Here is an 18445-nt window from a genome sequence, read left to right as displayed (position 1 = left end):
AAATTGTTTAAATCGTTGTTATATTATTGTTTATATCTTTTTATTTCCGTATCAGTGTTTATATCATTATCAAATTACCCTGAGGCGTTACTCAATAGATCCTATAGTCTGAATTTCTAACAATCAATAAGTTTTTAATGCTATACTTTTTATCTTTGTTCACTAATAGCATACCTCATCATCCAAGAAGGGAATTTTTCTTTATTTAAGGGAATTTTTAGAATAGTACATTTATTTCTCCCAAACTCTTACTTTTTTTGAGGCCGCAGTGGAACACTTAATCAAACAACCATTGTTCTTCGAAGACCGCACTGCCTTAACCTTCTGGTAATGTCTGTACCTTTTTAAACCTATCTGATCTTTGTTTCCACATTTCATCTGTAACCTCCATTCTGCATCTTTGGGTCTTTTCTGTAGAGAATCTGTGTGCTTTGAGAGTGTTGTTTATTTTTGCAACAATTTACACAATGTAATTCTTATTTCAAATACATTTCAAATTTACAAATTTTTATTTCAAATAGTTTTATGTTCATATTTTTCAACACTTTACCAGTTTAATGGATCTTTGTCCAGTGTCGGTTGGATTCCAGTCATCATGTAAGGTAGAAAGTTGAACCTCAGCAGTTATTCCATGAAATTACTAGTTGCATCTAAACTGTAAGTAAAAGTTCAATCATAAATCTATAATAACAGACTTATCCAATCTGATTTACAAATTTACAATGATGAGATAAACAAATTACATCAAAATTATATCCAAATTTCTATTTTTTTATTTTGGCTTCTTCTCACAAATATTAGGAATCACAGAGGTGCAAAATCCGGTTTTTTAAAGTAAACCTGCAAACAAAATTTAGAGATAGATTAATTTATTAAATTCAGATAAAATGTTCACAAGATTACAAAGATTTAATATAAAGTTGAATTGTTTCACAAATTTTTTAGATGGAAGGTATAAGTTTCTGTACTGAATTTAACCTAACAAGATCAACTATTTATATTTTATTAGAAGATTCAACATTTAATGAGAGACCTCTTTTAAATATTGTGTTAAATAACAAACTTTTTTTTTACTTTCATAAAGTAGATGGTCATTTTTGGGAAACCTCTGCAATCAGTTATAAATTATGTTCTAAATCACAAGCAGGTCATGTTTTATAATATTTACCTGACATCACCAAATTACTTTCATTCTGTTATGACACCTGCTTGGTTTGTACAGGTGAAATTTTGAAGGATGTGAAACTTCTTTTGGTGTTTTGGCAAATAAAATAGGGCAATCTGATCTATAGTTAACATATTCTTTTAAAAAACTAGGTAATTTAAAGTGTTTGTAGATAAGCATGTGAATCATATTTACCTATTCCAGATAGCGAGATCAAAACCTTATTTTTATAAATCTTTCAAGAAATGAACTTGTCACAAATCAGCTGATTTCAATTTGAGAATTTTAAGTCTCAAAACCTAGTAAAGGCAGTTACTATTATACAGATTTGATTTATAGACAATGGATACCAGTATTCTTTGGCAGTTGGGTTTCAATTACCCACACATCTCAGGAACGGTTGACACTTCATTTACATTCATACATATCATCCTCTGAAGTAATACCTTACGATGGTTCCAAAGGTTAAACTAAAAGAGAAACAGAGGTTTTTTCTTAAAATTAACATATCTCAATTTTATTCAATAGAGTTTATTCTAGAGTTTCTTAATTTATTAGTTAGTTTATTCAATAGAGTTTCTTAATTTTGTACCATTACCTACAATATATTATAGATTTAATAATTCCAACCAAAAGCAGTTTTCACTACTTCTGTGATTTATGTTGTTTTTGAAAAGTTATCCTAACTTTTCAACATAAGAACAACAAAACTTGTGAAATATGAATTTATTTCAATTTAATACAAGCACATAAATTTAAATTTGTGTCTTTATTAAAATATTTTTTTCTGTTAACTAAAATAGAATCTCTTTCAATATTTAACGTAGAATAAATTGAATATTTTGTAGAAATTTATGTTTATGTAAATAAAAATATTGAAAAAAGGACTTGACTCTAATATATCAAATATATTGTAGTCATACTATGGAGAAAAACATGGAAGTTGGACGTAAACCATTTATGTCATTAAATAATATGATGGAACATGCAACATGAAAAAGGCACTTTTTGACGTACGGCTTTCATATTGATTGAGATATTAAAATTACTTATTTAATGTTTTCAGATTAAAGAATTTAATATTGTGCAAAGAAACAGTAGAATGTATTTTCCTCAAGACAGTATTAAAAATTAAAAATCATAATTTCTTGATTTAAGCCATATATATGCAAAACTTTTGAGATATTACTTCTTTATTTACCATTATTAATATTTAGTCGATTTCATTTTGTTTATAAAACGTATAGGGATACCGTCCGTTAGTAAATTGTGGTATTCTTTTAAATAATAATTTTCGAAGTTCATTATATGTATGCATACAGGACTGTCATTGTTGGTCATATCGATAAATGATTCCTCAACATTAGTCGTTGTTCTTCGAACACTTACATCGGGAGCTTGTTGGCCACAATTTACATCCGTACTCACCTGGTTTCGGCTGACCGGAATAAATAAAAAGTAGGTCGTCTCTTTATTAACCCTTCTATCGCAGCCTTTAACTCCGCCCTTACCCGGTATTCCGTCTTTTCCATCTGCTCCTCGTTTCCCTTCTTCAGTAACAATAGCTACTTCATCGGGTTCGTTACCGATGTTAAATAATTTTACCGAACCTTTTTTTCCTCCAAATCCTCCTTTTCCACCGGCACCGCTGTCGCCACCGAATCCTCCTCTTTTTCCTTTATCGATGTAGGACTCTGTTTTATAGTTAACAATGATATATATTTTTGTGTTACTATCTTCAAACTCGGCTGCACTTTCGTCTCCATCTGACCCTTTTTCTCCCCGTGCACCGTCCCCTCCTTCTTGTCCGTTTTGACCTTCACCGCCGCTCGCACTTATTATTAGATTTCCGCCGTTTTTGAAATTTATTTCTATACCGAAAAAGTTTCCACCGGGACCTCCGCTCTTCCCATTTCTTCCTATTTCACCTAAGTTTGCTTTCGGTAAAGCATTACCCCATTTTATACCGTCGACACTTATTTTTCCACAACCTACGACCTCCCAAACAGGGGCTATTATCGTTACGTCTTTCCCACTAAGCCATTCGTTTTTCAAATCGCTATCGATAAAAACCGTATGAACAGCCAGAATAACGATTTTTTTGGCGTCTTCACATAACGCATGTAATCCATCCAATTCGCTTAAAATTATAAAATACCCCTTTAATACCAACGTTTCTTCGTCGCATATGGAACTATGGCTGTGTTTTAACGTTATATTTGCGATACTATTTAATTTTTCCAGAGTGTTAAAATCGATTTTCATTTCACCGTATCGTGTCTCCAAGGACAATTTTGTTAAAAAAGTTTGAAAGTTATCTTCATTAATCGTAGGTAATTTATTGTTCTTTTGAAACGCTGTTAAAATATTTTTTCTGTTTTTTTGATATTTTAATTCGGATAGAATCTCTAATGAATCTTTCAGAAAGGTGTAACGTTCGATTTTATCTTCGATGATATCAGATAACCCCTTAATAGACATGTTCCACGTTAACGGAGTATAACTGCTAGAGTTCCGTAATTCCTCCAACTGTACCAAATAATTATTTAATGCTGTAATATTCTGCAGCGAAGTCAAACAATTCAGTTCCAGATTATGTTCGTTAGAAAAATTTGTAATTACTTGTACATATTCACCGGGATTTTTACTAATGCCTATATCGTATGATAATCGTTTTAAATTTCTTTTTATGCCGAATAAAGTAGTCGTTATGTAATCGAGATCGGTATTTGAATCGATTAAGTTGTCGTAATAATTTTCGATATAAGCGCTTATTGTTTTCGATAATATTGTTATGTAAGCGTTCATTTTCTGAAATAGTTCCTCTAAATATAAAAATGCGCTTTCCGTTAAAGCAAATCTGAAATCGTTTTCGTTCACGTCTATTAGATTTTCTTCGTTAAGCAACATGTTTCTTATACTCTGTCTTTCTGTTTGAAGTATTTCTATCCCTGACAGCGGCCCTTCTTCCATCGGTCGACGTAGAATTTTCATACGACGGTATATTTTACCGTTTCTGTCCTCAAGAAGCGCATTTATAACTTTTATAGACTTTTTGAAAAATGTTACTTTATCCGATATATTAAATGCATTATTTTCATCGCTAAAACTTGTTTTTACTTCGTTTAAAAAATACGCCATACTATGTATTATGTTTTCATCCGAAACGATTTTAACTCCATTTTTTGTAGCAGTAGCCGTATTTTCAACTTTATTACCTATTAAATAAATACTTTTTTTATATTTATCTATATCTAAACATAAATCGCCGAGATGTTTTAATAAATTTGTGAAATCATCGCGATACATTCCTTTTTGTAAGGATGCGTGAGTCGAAACTATTACGATTTTAATTTTTTTAGTATTCTGTAATACTTTTCTCATCGCATACATGGCAATTATTTCATGAATAGCGCTTCTTGTGTCACGAAATCCAGGATTATCGCAAAGTACAAAATTTGTTTCTTTATCGACCAATAATTCAGGATACAAAGTTTGAGATGTTATCGTATCTCTTCCTATTTTGTTTTTATCGATAATAAGAAAGTCATTTGAACCTTCGTGTATCGGTTTCGAATATATTTCGGTGTTATCGGATCCCAATATCTGTACCAAAGTCGATTTACCGGATCCAGTATTTCCGACAAAAAATATGGTATTCATCTTTTCCTTTTTATCGGGAAAAACTATTGAATCCATTCCTTCCTTCAACGAATCAAACAGATTTCCATCGTAGCTTATCATATTATAATTTTCGTCTCGATTAAAGATTTCATTAATTTTTTTACACTCTTCAGGATCCGGTAGTTTTTGAATTTTATTCTGAAACATACGAAACATTCTGTTACAATTTTAAATTAAATTAAAAAAAATAAATTCGTTTTTTACTTTGTTATCCATTATTTTCATTTAAATTTCTTTAAGTTTATCATTTACTTCGTATAAAAAGGAGATTAAGTTTGTTTAAATTATATATGTATATATATATATATATATATATATATATATATATATATATATATATATATATATATGTATTGTCGTGTGTTCGCAGCTTGATCAGGATATTGAGAGATTGTCAATTGGAAATGTTTAAATAATTACAATTTTCTTATTTAAAGAACATAATTAATACGAGACAGATCAATTATAATAACAATTGGAATTGTAATGATAATAATAAACGACAATAATAAATTAATCACAATAATAATTAGAATAATAAAAATACTAACAACAACAACAGTAACAGTAATAATTGTTAATAATAAATAACAATGATTACGTACAAAACAGGATTTAAATTAATCGACAAAATTTATTTACAGGTAGATAAATAATTAAAACCAGAATTCAGTACCATTGACAAAAGACATTAGCATGACCGCTAGTCTTCCTTTTTCCTGTTTAGCCTCCGGGAATTACCGTTCAGTTATTACTTCAGAGGATGAGTGAGGATGATATGTATGAGTGTAAATGAAGTGTAGTCTTGTTCAGTCTCAGTTTGACCACTCCTGAGATGTGTGGTTAATTGAAACCCAACCACCAAAGAACACCGGTATCCACGATCTATTATATAAATCTGTATAAAAGTAACTGCCTTTACTAGAATTTGAACGCTGGAACTTTCGACTTCCAAATCAGCTAATTTGGGAAGACGTGTTCACCACTAGACCAACCTGGTGGGTCGACCGCTAGTCTTAATACTTTTAACCACCAGTCTTGTATTAACAACAACAATAGTAAAATAGATAAAACGAGTATAAAGTTCTTTCACTACAAATACATTTTCTGTCCCAAATAAAACTACCCTAACAGTTTATGAATGAAATTTAATACATTATCTCTTTCTCTTAGTTTTTCAGTAACTCACCGAACCATTTCTTGTTTTCATGTACTGGAATTACTTGTAATTTCAACGTAATTGCGTCGAACCTGAACTAGAAATTCGCTCCTTCACTGATCTTCGCGCAGAACACTCGCTGACTGACACTGAAGACTCTACTCGCGGAACTGACACCATAACGTCTCGCTTAAACTGATTTTGCCGAACTTGATCGTCTCGAGGAGAGTCTGCGAACTCCATCGCAGACTCTCCTCGCGAAATGATATTATATCGTCTCGCGTAAACTCATTTCACAGTACTAATTTTTAATTGGTTTTCCCTGGACTCCGATCCTTTTTACCTGCCGGACCGGACCCAACTCGAAACGTGAGAATGAATAAGTAAAAATTTTAAATAATCTACAACAAAGAACTTATATTTAGTTGTCATTTTAAATTTATTACCGACTCCTTTAAAAGATTTTTCTACCGCTTCTAAAATACGATTAAAAAATTATTTATTTACAGAACCAATATTACTCTGCTCTCGGGGAGCCTGTTCTCTGAGGTTACGTCCTCAGGTGGCGGATCGAGAAATGTCTCCCGTAGACGGCTAGTAAGAGGGAATGAAATACATCCTGCGAACAGACAGGTAGAAACTGGCCGATTGCCTCGAAGACGGATGAGAAAGAGATTCCAACGAAGGAAAGGATGGAAGAGACTACGGTATAGGTTTCCGAATTTTAAGACAGGGCCGGAAAAATGCAAAAAACGGCAGTACAAAAACGCACTTTTTTTCGTTTGACTTTTTTTTTGTTTTGACTTGTTACGTTTTGACTTAAATAAATTGCCAGTAAACAAAAAAAAACTCATTAATAAAACTTATAAGAAATTTAATTATAAACAGAACAATATAAATAAAGTAAACAGAAAGCGAATAACAGTTAAATAAAATGGAATTTTCTTTAGAGCAGTACAAAGCTAAATTTAACTGAAAAATGATTTCTAACGTAAAAAATTAATAATTTTTACAATAAATTTTCAAAAATGTTTCCATTTACTTCAATGCACGTTTGTAAATTGCTCGTGTTGCTCCTTCTAATTCATTGCGGCTGTTATTTAACAGCGGAAAAGCATCAATAATATGGACACCTTAGACTTCATCCAACCCGTACACAAAAATCTATCAGCGTAAGATCTGGTGAACTGGATGGCTAGGATTATGAACCGCTTCGACCGATCCATTTATCTGGGAATTGCTGATTTAAATAGGCGGAAACAATATGAGAGAAATGTAGTGACTGTGCTGGAAATGTTGTGCTGGAAGTACAAAGTGAGCAACATAAAACCTAACCCATAATGAAACCGCTATCCGACACAATTTATGAATGCCTTTCACACAACTAGCGCGACTAGTGGATATATATGTTACTGTTGATTGTTGCTGCCGTTTGTCAGGTGGTTACGTGTCAGTGTAGTATACGGTTTGTTGCAGTGCAATATTGTGAGTGCAGTTGTGTTTGTGTAAAATGCCTCATTCAAACCAGGAGAGGGTAGTTATAGCTGAGGTCTATATTTGTTCTGTGTCCTGTGTCCTAGCGAAGAATAAAATACACGATTTAGTTAAAAAGTGACGTACAACAGGTTCGGTTTCAAATGAAAAACGAAATAGGCGATCTTCTTTTAGGACTCCACAGGCCATTGCCGATATAGAAAGGAGATTTACTGCCGGTCCAAAAAAATCACTACGCAAATTATACCAACAATCTGGTGTTAAACACAAATCTTGTAAAATTCTCCATGAATTAAAATTGAAAACGTACCGCGTTACAACTGTGCAACAGCTGAAGGAGTCAGACAAACCGAAACGACTTGATTATTGCAACTGGCTTCTCGAAAACATTATCGGTGGACAGATAAATCCGATGTCGTATTTCATGTCAGACGAGGCACGGTTTCATTTATCCGGCCACGTTAATTAGCAGAAAACCAGGTATTGGATGGTACCCACCGGGGTGGTCTAGTGGTGAACGCGTCTTCCCAAATCAGCTGATTTGGAAGCCGAGAGTTCCAGCGTTCAAGTCCTAGTAAAGCCAGTTATTTTGACATGGATTTGAATGCTAGATCGTGAATACCGGTGTTCTTTGGTGGTTGGGTTTCAATTACCCACACATCTCAGGATTGGTCGAACTGAGAATGTACAAGACTACACTACATTTACACTCATACATATCATCCTTATTCATCCTCCTCTGAAGTATTATCTAATCGGTAGTTACCGGAGGCTAAACAGGAAAAAGAAAGGTGTTGGATGGTGAGGAATCCTCACGAGATATTCGAGCGTTCACTTCACGATGAGAAAATTGGTGTTTGGTGTGGCGTTTCTGGTAATCCTATAGTGCGACCAATATATTTTTACCGGACTATCAATAAACAAGTTTGCCTCACAATTTTCGAAGAATTCTATGCGCAATTAACTGATAATAAAAAAGAATGCAGCTTTTTCCAACAAGACGGAGTAACTTGTCACTCATCAAACGTTTCACTGAATCGCGTTCATGCAGCTTTCACAAATGAACGAGCTGTCAGCAGAGGACGGCAGCCTCTACGTTTCCCAGAGTTGTCTATTACAATTTTTTCCTTTGAGGCTACTTAAAGGAGAGAGTTTATGCCTTTAATTCCCACAATATTGATGAACTGAAGGTAAAAATTCAACGAGAAATCAACCCCCTGACAACGGTTTGCATCAGACGACTCTCGATATGATCAGTCGAGTACAAGATTACATCGATGCCCAGGGCAGTCATTTTGAACATATTTTGTAACAATAAGGTAAATAAATGCAACATTTAAATTACGTTTTATGTTTTTCTTATTTAATTTATCCGTATCATTCATAAAATTTCATTTTAACATAACCTACCGATTCTGCGGCGGTTACGTTATGGATTTTGTTTTATGTTGCTCACTCTGTCTTCCGGCATCGTGTTGCAAGAGGAATATCTTCAAATAATGGCTGTAATTTTTCCTGAAAAACTGTAAGTATGCCTCATCTGTTATGGCCCCTTAGAAAATAAACGGCCCACTCGAGTGATTATGAATAATCCCACACCATACATTAATGGCAAATCGCTGTTGAACGTTGCGTTCCACAGTCGCATGAGGGTTCACTTCTGTTCGTGGGTATTGGTTTCTCATGTTGTTTACCTCATCACGAGTGTACCGTGACTCATCGGCAAATAAAATGTACTTGAAAAGTTGTCGATGAGTATTAAACCGATTGCAGAACGCCAAGCGAAGGGCAGGGTACTTTTGGGAGGATTGTACTTTTTGTTTAGATACGGATAAAGGTAAACTTTAGTTTGTGAAACTCTGAACCGGTTGGAAAGACGTGTTGTACTGTTATCGAGACTGCGCTTAACAGCAAAAGTAATACTTTCATCGATATTAACATCATGCTGGAGAGGACGGTCATAAGGGGTACGATTATTGGTAGAAAGAGATCCTGTTTCCCATAACATTGGTTAACTAGCATTTCTCCCACCACCACCCCATTCGGTCGCCCTAGAGCATATGACCAAATGTCTGTGCCAAAAGCGGCTACTGTACCTCAAAAACAGTTTAGCGACCAATAATCTAACAGCTCCTAACTGTGTTAGCTTACCTAACAGTGTGAGCGGACTAAGCGAGATGCCATACACCACCTGCTTACGTTTCCCAACCGCTCACTTGACATAAAATAAAAATAAACCGGGGAGGCGCACCCCATGTTATTATATTAAAAAGACAGTAATTTCCTGTCACGCCTTGGTCGATGAATGCCAGCTGGTACCTGCCCACCACTTAAAGAGCTTGGAACTTTATCTGTGTGGTGGCCAGCCATTATCTCCCGTAACATACGAAATGATGCCGTACTAATATTTCTTAGGTTTGGAATATTGCGATTAGGATAACGTTGTCGATATTCTTCAACTGCGGTCGTATCATTGCCTTCACGTGCAGCATATCGACATATATGAATGAGGTCTGTTCAAAGAATAACCGAATTTTTTTAATTACCCGCCAACGGAGATATTTAATGACGTGCGGTTGGCAATATTGAGTTCCGTATAACCTCCTATGTAACTATGAGTTTTTGGATTGTTGATATCTTTTTCAGTTTTTGTGTTATTGTAATTTGAGTGCAACGTGTGTAAGTATTAGTAGCGGTTTTTGTAATATGCGTTTTTCGGGAGCAACAATGCAACGTAAAATTTTGCGTAAAATTTCCATACTTATTGGAAAATAAGTATGGAAATATTACTGCTGTCTGCTTGCACTAGCAGGAAAATTGCTCTAATGAACTGAAAATCGACTGCAAGCGTACAGAAAAAACTCAATTACAATTCAAAAAATTTAATTGTTGTCTAATTAGCTTACATTTTTGGGTCCCATGAATTTCTATGGTGGCTTCATTTCACTGGAGGATATGAAGTTTGAGCGAAAATTTCGCCAGCCGTAACTCGTTAACGAAGCGTTTCCGGACCTTTGTTTATATGTACTTTTTTATTTATTTTTACATATAGAATAAGCTGCCAAAGTATCTGTATATCCTGTTAAATCACTCTGTAATAATTTAAATATAATTCTGTAATTTATTTAAATAAATGTTTTGTTTACAACCGAATAGGGCGGACATTGCACAGTGCACACCAGATACTCTTGTGAACTACATGTTACAAAGCGAGGAACATTGGAGGAGAGTCAACACATACCTCACAGAAGTAATCAGGAGTAAAGATCAAGAGGAGCGGCGCCGGGGCTATAAGTACAGGAACGGGAGGACAGCCCCAGAGGTGAGGGCTGGCATGCCCAGGTGTGCCAGTGCCTATGATCCTCTGGGGACTCCAGGGGATGGTACGCACAGTAAAAGAGAAAAGACCCGGCACTGTGTTTTGGGCAGATATGTCCGGACACGGCGTCAAGAAAGGGCACAATAAAGACTCCTCAAAAGAGCTGACCGGCGAGCCAACCTACCATGCCGTATATACAGCCGGTTGGTGGGAGGCTTGTTAGAGTAACCAGATACTCCTCTGGCTGGAGTTATACCCATCAGCCCGGACCGACCTAGAGGAGGAGTAGAAGAAAAAAAAAGGTGGCACTGGGGTCAAGACATTTCGAAAAAATTTATTTATGACCCGATTTGGCTCATATTCATAATATGTATTACTTACGTGAAAAGAACTATTTTTGCTAGGTGGCGTCGGTATCGAGATATTTACGAAACAAACAAACAAATATACAAACATAATTTCTTCTTCTATATATATATATATATATATATATATATATATAAAACAATGTTCGTATGTGCGTCCGCTATAGACTAAAAAACTACTGGATCGATTTACGTGCGGGAAAAAGGGATAAAGGGAAAAAGGAAGAAGGGAAAAAGGAGATAAGGTGAAAGGTTAAATTTTGTAAAGTTCCGTAATGTTTAGTTTTTTACTTTTTTATCAAATTTTCAATTGTCTTCTTTTAATATATAAATATATATATATATATATATATATACTATACAGAAATCTAGCAATGGCGAAACATTTCCGGGTCTGCTAATCTTCAATAGAATATGTACATCCTGGTTCCGGACAACACGTACATAAACTTTTGAAATGCCGTGAAGAACTAGCTAGTAAACCTCAACGTAAATAATGGAAGGGAACTTCAGCGTCACATCCTCCTACAGTGAACCTGTTTTATCCGTAATCCTCATTTGAGCTTGCAAATGGAATATTAGATTATTTGAACCTATTGCGACATAATAAGTTAAAAAATAAAATTATCTTTTCTTACTAATAATACGCGTACAATTATGGCTGAGAGTAAATAAAGAAAATTTTAACAAGCGTTTACCAAATTTAATTAAATACATCAAATTGTGTTTCTTTTCATTATATCATTCGCGTGAATCATACACGAATACACAAATCATACACAAAAGCTATCTCTTTCAAAACATTCTTTAGTCGGCGACTCGAAATATTAACACGCGAAAAATATAATGCGGTTATAAATTAATTAATTTCTGAAGCGGACATAAAAACTTTACTTTCATTTTTGTAATAAATACATTAACTAGAAACTGAATCTAAAAAATCTGATGCGGACAGCATATGTCTTCTTTGTACGCCTACTAAATTTACAAATTTTACACAATTTTTTTTAATACTACAACTCTGCAACAGATGAAGATATGTACCACTTATGATAATCGTTGGAAAGCTCTAAGTGAGGGCTTATTACTGCAGTTAAGAAACGTCAAAAAATCAATTGCTTTGGGGATTTTGGACACTTTTGGTCCAATCGATTTCAATCAAAAAGGTAGGTTTTGTCACACAGTTAGATGTGACAACAGTCCTAAATTTAAAATTTCAACATCCTACGGCTAATCGTTTATGAATTATTCGAGATACATACACACACATACGTACAGACGTCACACCGAAACTAGTGAAAATGGATTCAAGGATGGTCAAAATGGATATTTCCGTTGAAATCTGAAAACTGAAATTTTTCGCGATCACAATAAAAAAAATAAACAATTGGCTTAACTACTCATGCATCAACAATCTTAATTAGAATTCTGTATAGAAGAATTGAGAGGAGAGTAGAAGAAGTGTTAGGAGAAGACCAATTTGGTTTCAGAAAAAGTATAGGGACAAGGGAAGCAATTTTAGGCCTCAGATTAATAGTAGAAGGAAGATTAAAAAAAAACAAAACGACATACATGGTATTTATAAACTTAGAAAAGACATTTCATAACGTAGACTGGAATAAAATGTTCAGCATTTTAAAAAATGTAGGGTTCAATTATAGAGATAAAATTTACAGGACCAAAATGCAACAGTAATAATCGAAGAGCATAAGAAAGAAACCGTAAAAAAAGGGAATCCGACAAGGATGTTTGCTATCCTCGTTACTTTTTAATATTTACATAGAAATAGCAGTTATTGATGTAAAAGAAGAGTTTAGATTTGAATAACAGTGAAAAAAGGAGCGATATAAAATGTCGAATAGCACAGGCGAAACGTTCTTTCAGTCAGAAATATAATTTTCTTATATTAAAAATTAATTTAAACGTCAGGAAAATATTTTTGAAAGTATATGTGGAGCGTAGCTTTATATGAAAGTGAAACTTGGTCGGAGTTTCTAAGAAAAAAAAATTAGAAGCTTTTGAAATATGATGGCGTAGAAGAGTGTTAAAAATCAGACGGGTGGATAAAGTGACAAATGAAGACGTATTGCGACAAATCGATGAAGAAAGAAGACTTATGAAAATTATAATTAAAAGAAGAGAAAGATTTATAGGCCACGTATTAAGGCATCCTGGAATAATCGCTTTGATATTGGAGGGACAGGTAGAAGGGAAAAACTGTGCAGGCAAGCAACGTTTGGAATTTGTAAAATAAACTTTTAGAGATGTAAGATGTAGGAGGTATACCAATATGAAACAACTGGCACTAGATAGGGAATCTTGGAGAGCTGCATCAAACCAGTCACATGACTGAAGACAAAAAATCCACCAAAATCACCTTCCAAGAAACCTTTTTGATTTTTCTACATTTACTACGTTAAATGGAATAAACTAGAAAAAAATCCCACTGAAAAACGTACAGCCAATAAAAGGTTACCTAAGATTTCTTTTTTTAGTGGTGGGGGTAAATTATGATGAGAGTTTATTGTAATATTTTGATTAAACTTTTAATAAAATATGATTTTTTAAAAATCAGTTAAAAGATATGCAATTAATAGACCTATAGTTTTTTGATTTTTGTAAAACTAAAAAGTTTTGGAACAAAATAGTAGGATAAAGCATACATAAATGTAGAGGGACCTCTTCATTCTTCTTTGGCCTGCACTTTCCGAGAATTGGTAGTAACCGAAGTTACATACCATTAACCTTAGTATTCCCGAGGCCCCGAAGGGTTGAACGGGGGAAAGTGCAGGTTTCTTCTTTCTTCCATGCTGTCAGTGGCTGCTGGGCAGGTGGCTGCTGGGCTTCAGGTGACTGCTGGGCTGATGGCTGCTGGGCTCGTTCCTTCAGTCTTCTTTCTTGAAAGGAAAGGGAATAGGAAACTTACAATTTGGTGGTACCTATTCGCGATCGCGGTTTTGGGGCGGCGATTGCCTTTTCAGAAGCAAACAGTAGTTCTTTACTCTACATAATATTAATCTCCAGACACACGTGTGTCCGGGAAGGGGTTGGGGGGACCGCGTGGCCGCAGTGAAAAAACCATTTGTTTATTGTGGTGGCTTTATTGTAGAAGGAAGACCAACTCGTCCCAACATCACGGACTGGAGTCCGGAAAAGAGCCCAGCAGAGATGCGTCCTGAAAGGCAGCCATAACAGAAGTGGATGAAGAGCTTCTACACAACCCTTCCTTTAAAATTTACATATAAATTAACATAAATCAGCAATTGCGACTCCTCCGGAAAAGGGGGCGCATTGCTCCCTCCATATAGTTAGTGCCCCGTTGTGGCGTATTCCTGCTAGCCTATGAAGCGTTAGCACCGAAAGGATTTCAGTGGACGGTCTGAAGGGGAATTACGTCGGGAGGACAGGTTGCCTAAGCCTAGCCTTCCGCGGTCGGCCCATAAAATGGGTTCGATAACGCTGGTTTAACAACGGCTTGGAATGCAATTAAATCCGTCCTTAAAAATACTAAATATTAAATAAGACAAAACTTGAAAAATTAGACCCGTCACTTAAAATAAACCTTTTAAAAACACGCCCGATTGAATCATCCAGCAGCAAGAGACTCTGTCCAGGTTCTGCGATCCGAAAGGAGAATCTATGAACTCCCGCTAACTTTGCATTCCATTCCTATTTAGATATATCAGGGAATTTCTTTCTTTCTTAATGTCGTTCGCTTTTCGAATTAAATTTATCTTTATTTTAAAGTTTTAAAAATTATTTAACGTAAGCTTCAGGTTTCTTCAGTCGATATCGTCTTCATCATGAAAATAATGACCGAAATTCGATGAGAACCTTGAAAACTTCGGTATTAATGTATTATTTATATAATTAGTATAAAATAACTAATAATATTAATAATAGTATATTATTTATATAATTAGTTGAGAAAAGAAAGATCTATTAAAAATAAGGTGCTATTAAATGATAAAACGGTTAATTAAGAGAAATTACATCTTTTACCGATACGGGTGCAAGAGTGCAAATTTATATATTTAAAAAATATACGAGTATAAAAAAAACTTTTTAAAAACCACTCTTAAATTAAACGCACTAAAAGGTAAAAAATAATTTTAGGACGGGATATCAGAATGGATTTGTTGACAAGCTTTGATGGTGATATGTAAGATTATGTGAAAGTCATAGCTTCAAATTAAAAATTTGATGTTTTTGCCAGTTTTTTCGTATGCGTGATGAATGGCCTAAAGAGTAGAGTGCGATCGCACCCCACTCTTTAGGCAACTCTTTAATTTAAGAATGGTGTTTTAAAAATTTTTTTCCTTTTTTTTATTTTTATTTATGAAATTTTTTTGTTAAAATAATGAACTATAACCAAAAAGTAAGCACCGGAATGTACCGAACACTGGCGGAAAATCCCAATTCGTTAGTATCAATTTCTAGAGTAAAATTTCTAATTTAACTTTGGTTATATCAATTTTCATTATTAAAAAAAAAATATATATTTACACAAGAGGTAGTCAATTTTGGACACCTAATAATCCCATTCCAAGACGCCGCCCGCCAAGGCAACCCGCCCGGGGTGGTCTAGCCGCGGAGACGTGCCGTAGACACGCCCTACAGCTAGTTAAAACCTAAAACGATCCATTAACAGAAACGATATATTTTATAGAGACGGGTGCAAGCGCATTACCGGTCAAAGATTTTCCATTTATCGGTTAAAATACGTATCGTAATGAATTGCAATTCTTCCGTCGACTCAAAGATCGATTAAGAACAAACCGTCTTATTCTTTAAAAGGATCCCTCGCCAATCAACAAAATCGAACGGCGTGTGGAAGATCGCTACTGGACTAGAAATGAAATCCGCTTGGGAATCGCTAAACTTAAAACAAAACCCGTCGAAATAGCATTCATTATGTAAACCTATTTGTTAAAATAACTGAATGTTAGAATATGCAGGAGAGACTAAAATAAAATTGAAATTCGAAACTAGAATAAAGGACTGTTTGATCGATTATAAATATAAACGTCCGTGGAAATAGACAGTAGTCGTATATTTCTTAGAGAACGATAAAAAAATTAGTTCATTACATTCAAAAGTTTCCAAAGATGTACATAAGAAACAGAAATTAAATAGTCAGGAATCCCAATTTATTACTGAACAACGTTAGAGACGGATATCAAATAACTTTTTAGAATTTTAAATTAAATAAAAATTTATTTTTAACATTTTCGAGCGTAAGAAAATTAATTCTGGGGGAGGGATTGCCCGTTCATTAAATATCGTTAATCGGAAGGTATATCTTTCTTGAGATAGAGATAACGCTTTTAATCTTATCCAGTTTTATATAAGATTGGGTTGTGTTGAATGATCTGAGTCGGTTTTAGTTATTTATAAGCTGACATTATGCTTTCGAGTAGGTTTGCCTAAAACCATTTAAGCTGTTACTGATTTCACATTATTCTACAAAATTGTAGAAATACTCGTTTTATAGCGGCGTTTTGATAATTAAGTCTTGTTGAAATTTACCATTCCGCTTTGCAGCAGCTAGACTGCTGCAGAGCGGACCACATGTGCGCCGTCCGGGTGCACGCCAACGACTCCCTCCCGCCAAATAAGAATCCTATTTTTCTGCTAAATATTAACTAATAATCCCTTTCTTTTATTAATAAAACAAGTACATATCTGACCACCAGGAGACATGTAACCCCGGAATCGGGATTTTCCGCTATTAATCAGTACATTTTGGTGCTAAGCTAAGAGTGTTAGCACACACACACACACACACACGCGCGCGCGCGCGCGCGCGCGCGCGCAGAGAGAGAGAGAGAGAGACAGACAAGCAAAGATACAAATGCCCTTTAGTAGGGTGGGATATATTTCTTTGGTTTAGGATATTATTATAAAAACAAAAGTAATGATCGTTGAAAAATGTCTTAAGAGGTACAATTTACTAACATCCAGCTTTGTGTACGAACAACGGTCTTCAACTCTCGCCTCATTATTTATCTCAATTGAATTTTCAAATGTATTATCTTCTTCTGCAATGAACACCCAATTTTCTATCGGGTTTATCAATTTTTCTTCTGTGACATCCGATTCCCTTAAGCAAACTACGGATGCCGGTTGAGCAAAGGAACCGCATCTAGGAACTTCCACACGGTCTGACAATGCGGTTCTCGCCACATTGACTCGCCGCTTGTGAGTGGCCAATTTTCCCCTTGACCTCTAAGTTTCAGGGTTGCCCGATCTCTGCTCCACCTCCCAAGGGCAGGACAGTCAAACATCAGGTGTTCATTTGACTGGATCTCCCCGCAGACGCATAGCTCATCAGCTGCCAGGTGGAACCGAAAAAGATATTGGTTCATTAGCGTGGTTGGTGAGCACCCGGGCACCCTTTGCCCTTTACAATGAGCTCGAGGCATACCATCCCTCCCAAATCCTGTATAAATTATACAAGGATCTTCCCTTAGTTGTGGTGTCTCATTCCAGCTGACATGCTTCCATCGCGAGGTTCTGTAGCCTCTTTCGCAGACGAGAGATGGGCAATTGAACGAAATTTAGATCCGGTGCGAGTGATCGCCGTTCCGCTCCGGTACTGGCCCGGCCCGAAACCGCATCCCAAATATCTAGGCCTCCTGGCCTCTTCGCAATTTCCACATGGCTGCCCGAACATTCACCACTAAATCGATTGGGAAACCTTTCTCAATACGGTGGTAGCCTCGTAGGAGGTTGTTTTAAAAACAGCAGTGCATAAAATTAAGGCTCTATGCTAGGCACTCCTTAAATTTTGAAGAAGTTTTCTATTCATATCCAATCTATGCGCTCAAACGGCGCCGCGTAAGAGGCCATGCTTTCGAAGACATCTCGGTACATCACGTACATTTGACAGTCCGACAACCCATAGTCTTTCCGAGCAATCCTCTTAAGTTTGTGCATCACTGAGACAGCATCCGCTGCTACTTGCCTAATGTGATTGCTAAAAAGCTATTTTTCATCAACAAAACACCTAGGTAATTATGAACTAGAATTCGTCTAATTACACAGCCTTTATATTTAATACGGGGGTTACGCCTGTACGATAATTTGTCTGCACCCTTGAGAAGCATAAACTTCGTCTTGGGCACAAAACCCTTTAAATGTTGAATGTCCATCCAGCCCAGCAGGCTTGTGTTATTTTAATTACGTACTGGTAGTATCTGCTCTGTTGTCCCGGTTCTGTATTTTCATCCGATATGGAATTGATTGACTTAGCTCGT

At 35.4% G+C, this 18445-nt stretch overlaps 1 protein-coding gene across 1 annotated transcript; it reads right to left on the bottom strand.

Annotated features, from left to right (window-relative positions):
* Positions 1-2198: 2198 nt before the first annotated feature.
* On the bottom strand, positions 2199-17285 carry LOC142322898 (uncharacterized). Its single transcript, XM_075361992.1, has 2 exons — positions 17145-17285; positions 2199-4987 (listed from the first exon to the last, which is right to left on the bottom strand). The coding sequence occupies exon 2, from the start codon at positions 4907-4909 to the stop codon at positions 2372-2374; it is 2538 nt and encodes an 845-aa protein (XP_075218107.1). The 5' UTR covers positions 4910-4987; positions 17145-17285; the 3' UTR covers positions 2199-2371.
* Between the last annotated feature and the right edge of the window lie 1160 nt (positions 17286-18445).

Source organism: Lycorma delicatula, chromosome 1 (genome assembly GCF_047948215.1).
Source record: "Lycorma delicatula isolate Av1 chromosome 1, ASM4794821v1, whole genome shotgun sequence".
Taxonomy (NCBI): domain Eukaryota; kingdom Metazoa; phylum Arthropoda; class Insecta; order Hemiptera; family Fulgoridae; genus Lycorma; species Lycorma delicatula.
Note: the sequence above shows the minus strand (reverse complement) of the source record. Positions and strands in the feature narration are given on the sequence as shown.

What these genes read in the sequence shown, in the direction of transcription:
- LOC142322898 (XM_075361992.1), bottom strand. Translation starts at nt 4,909, where the DNA reads ATGATAAGCTACGATGGAAATCTGTTTGATTCGTTGAAGGAAGGAATG.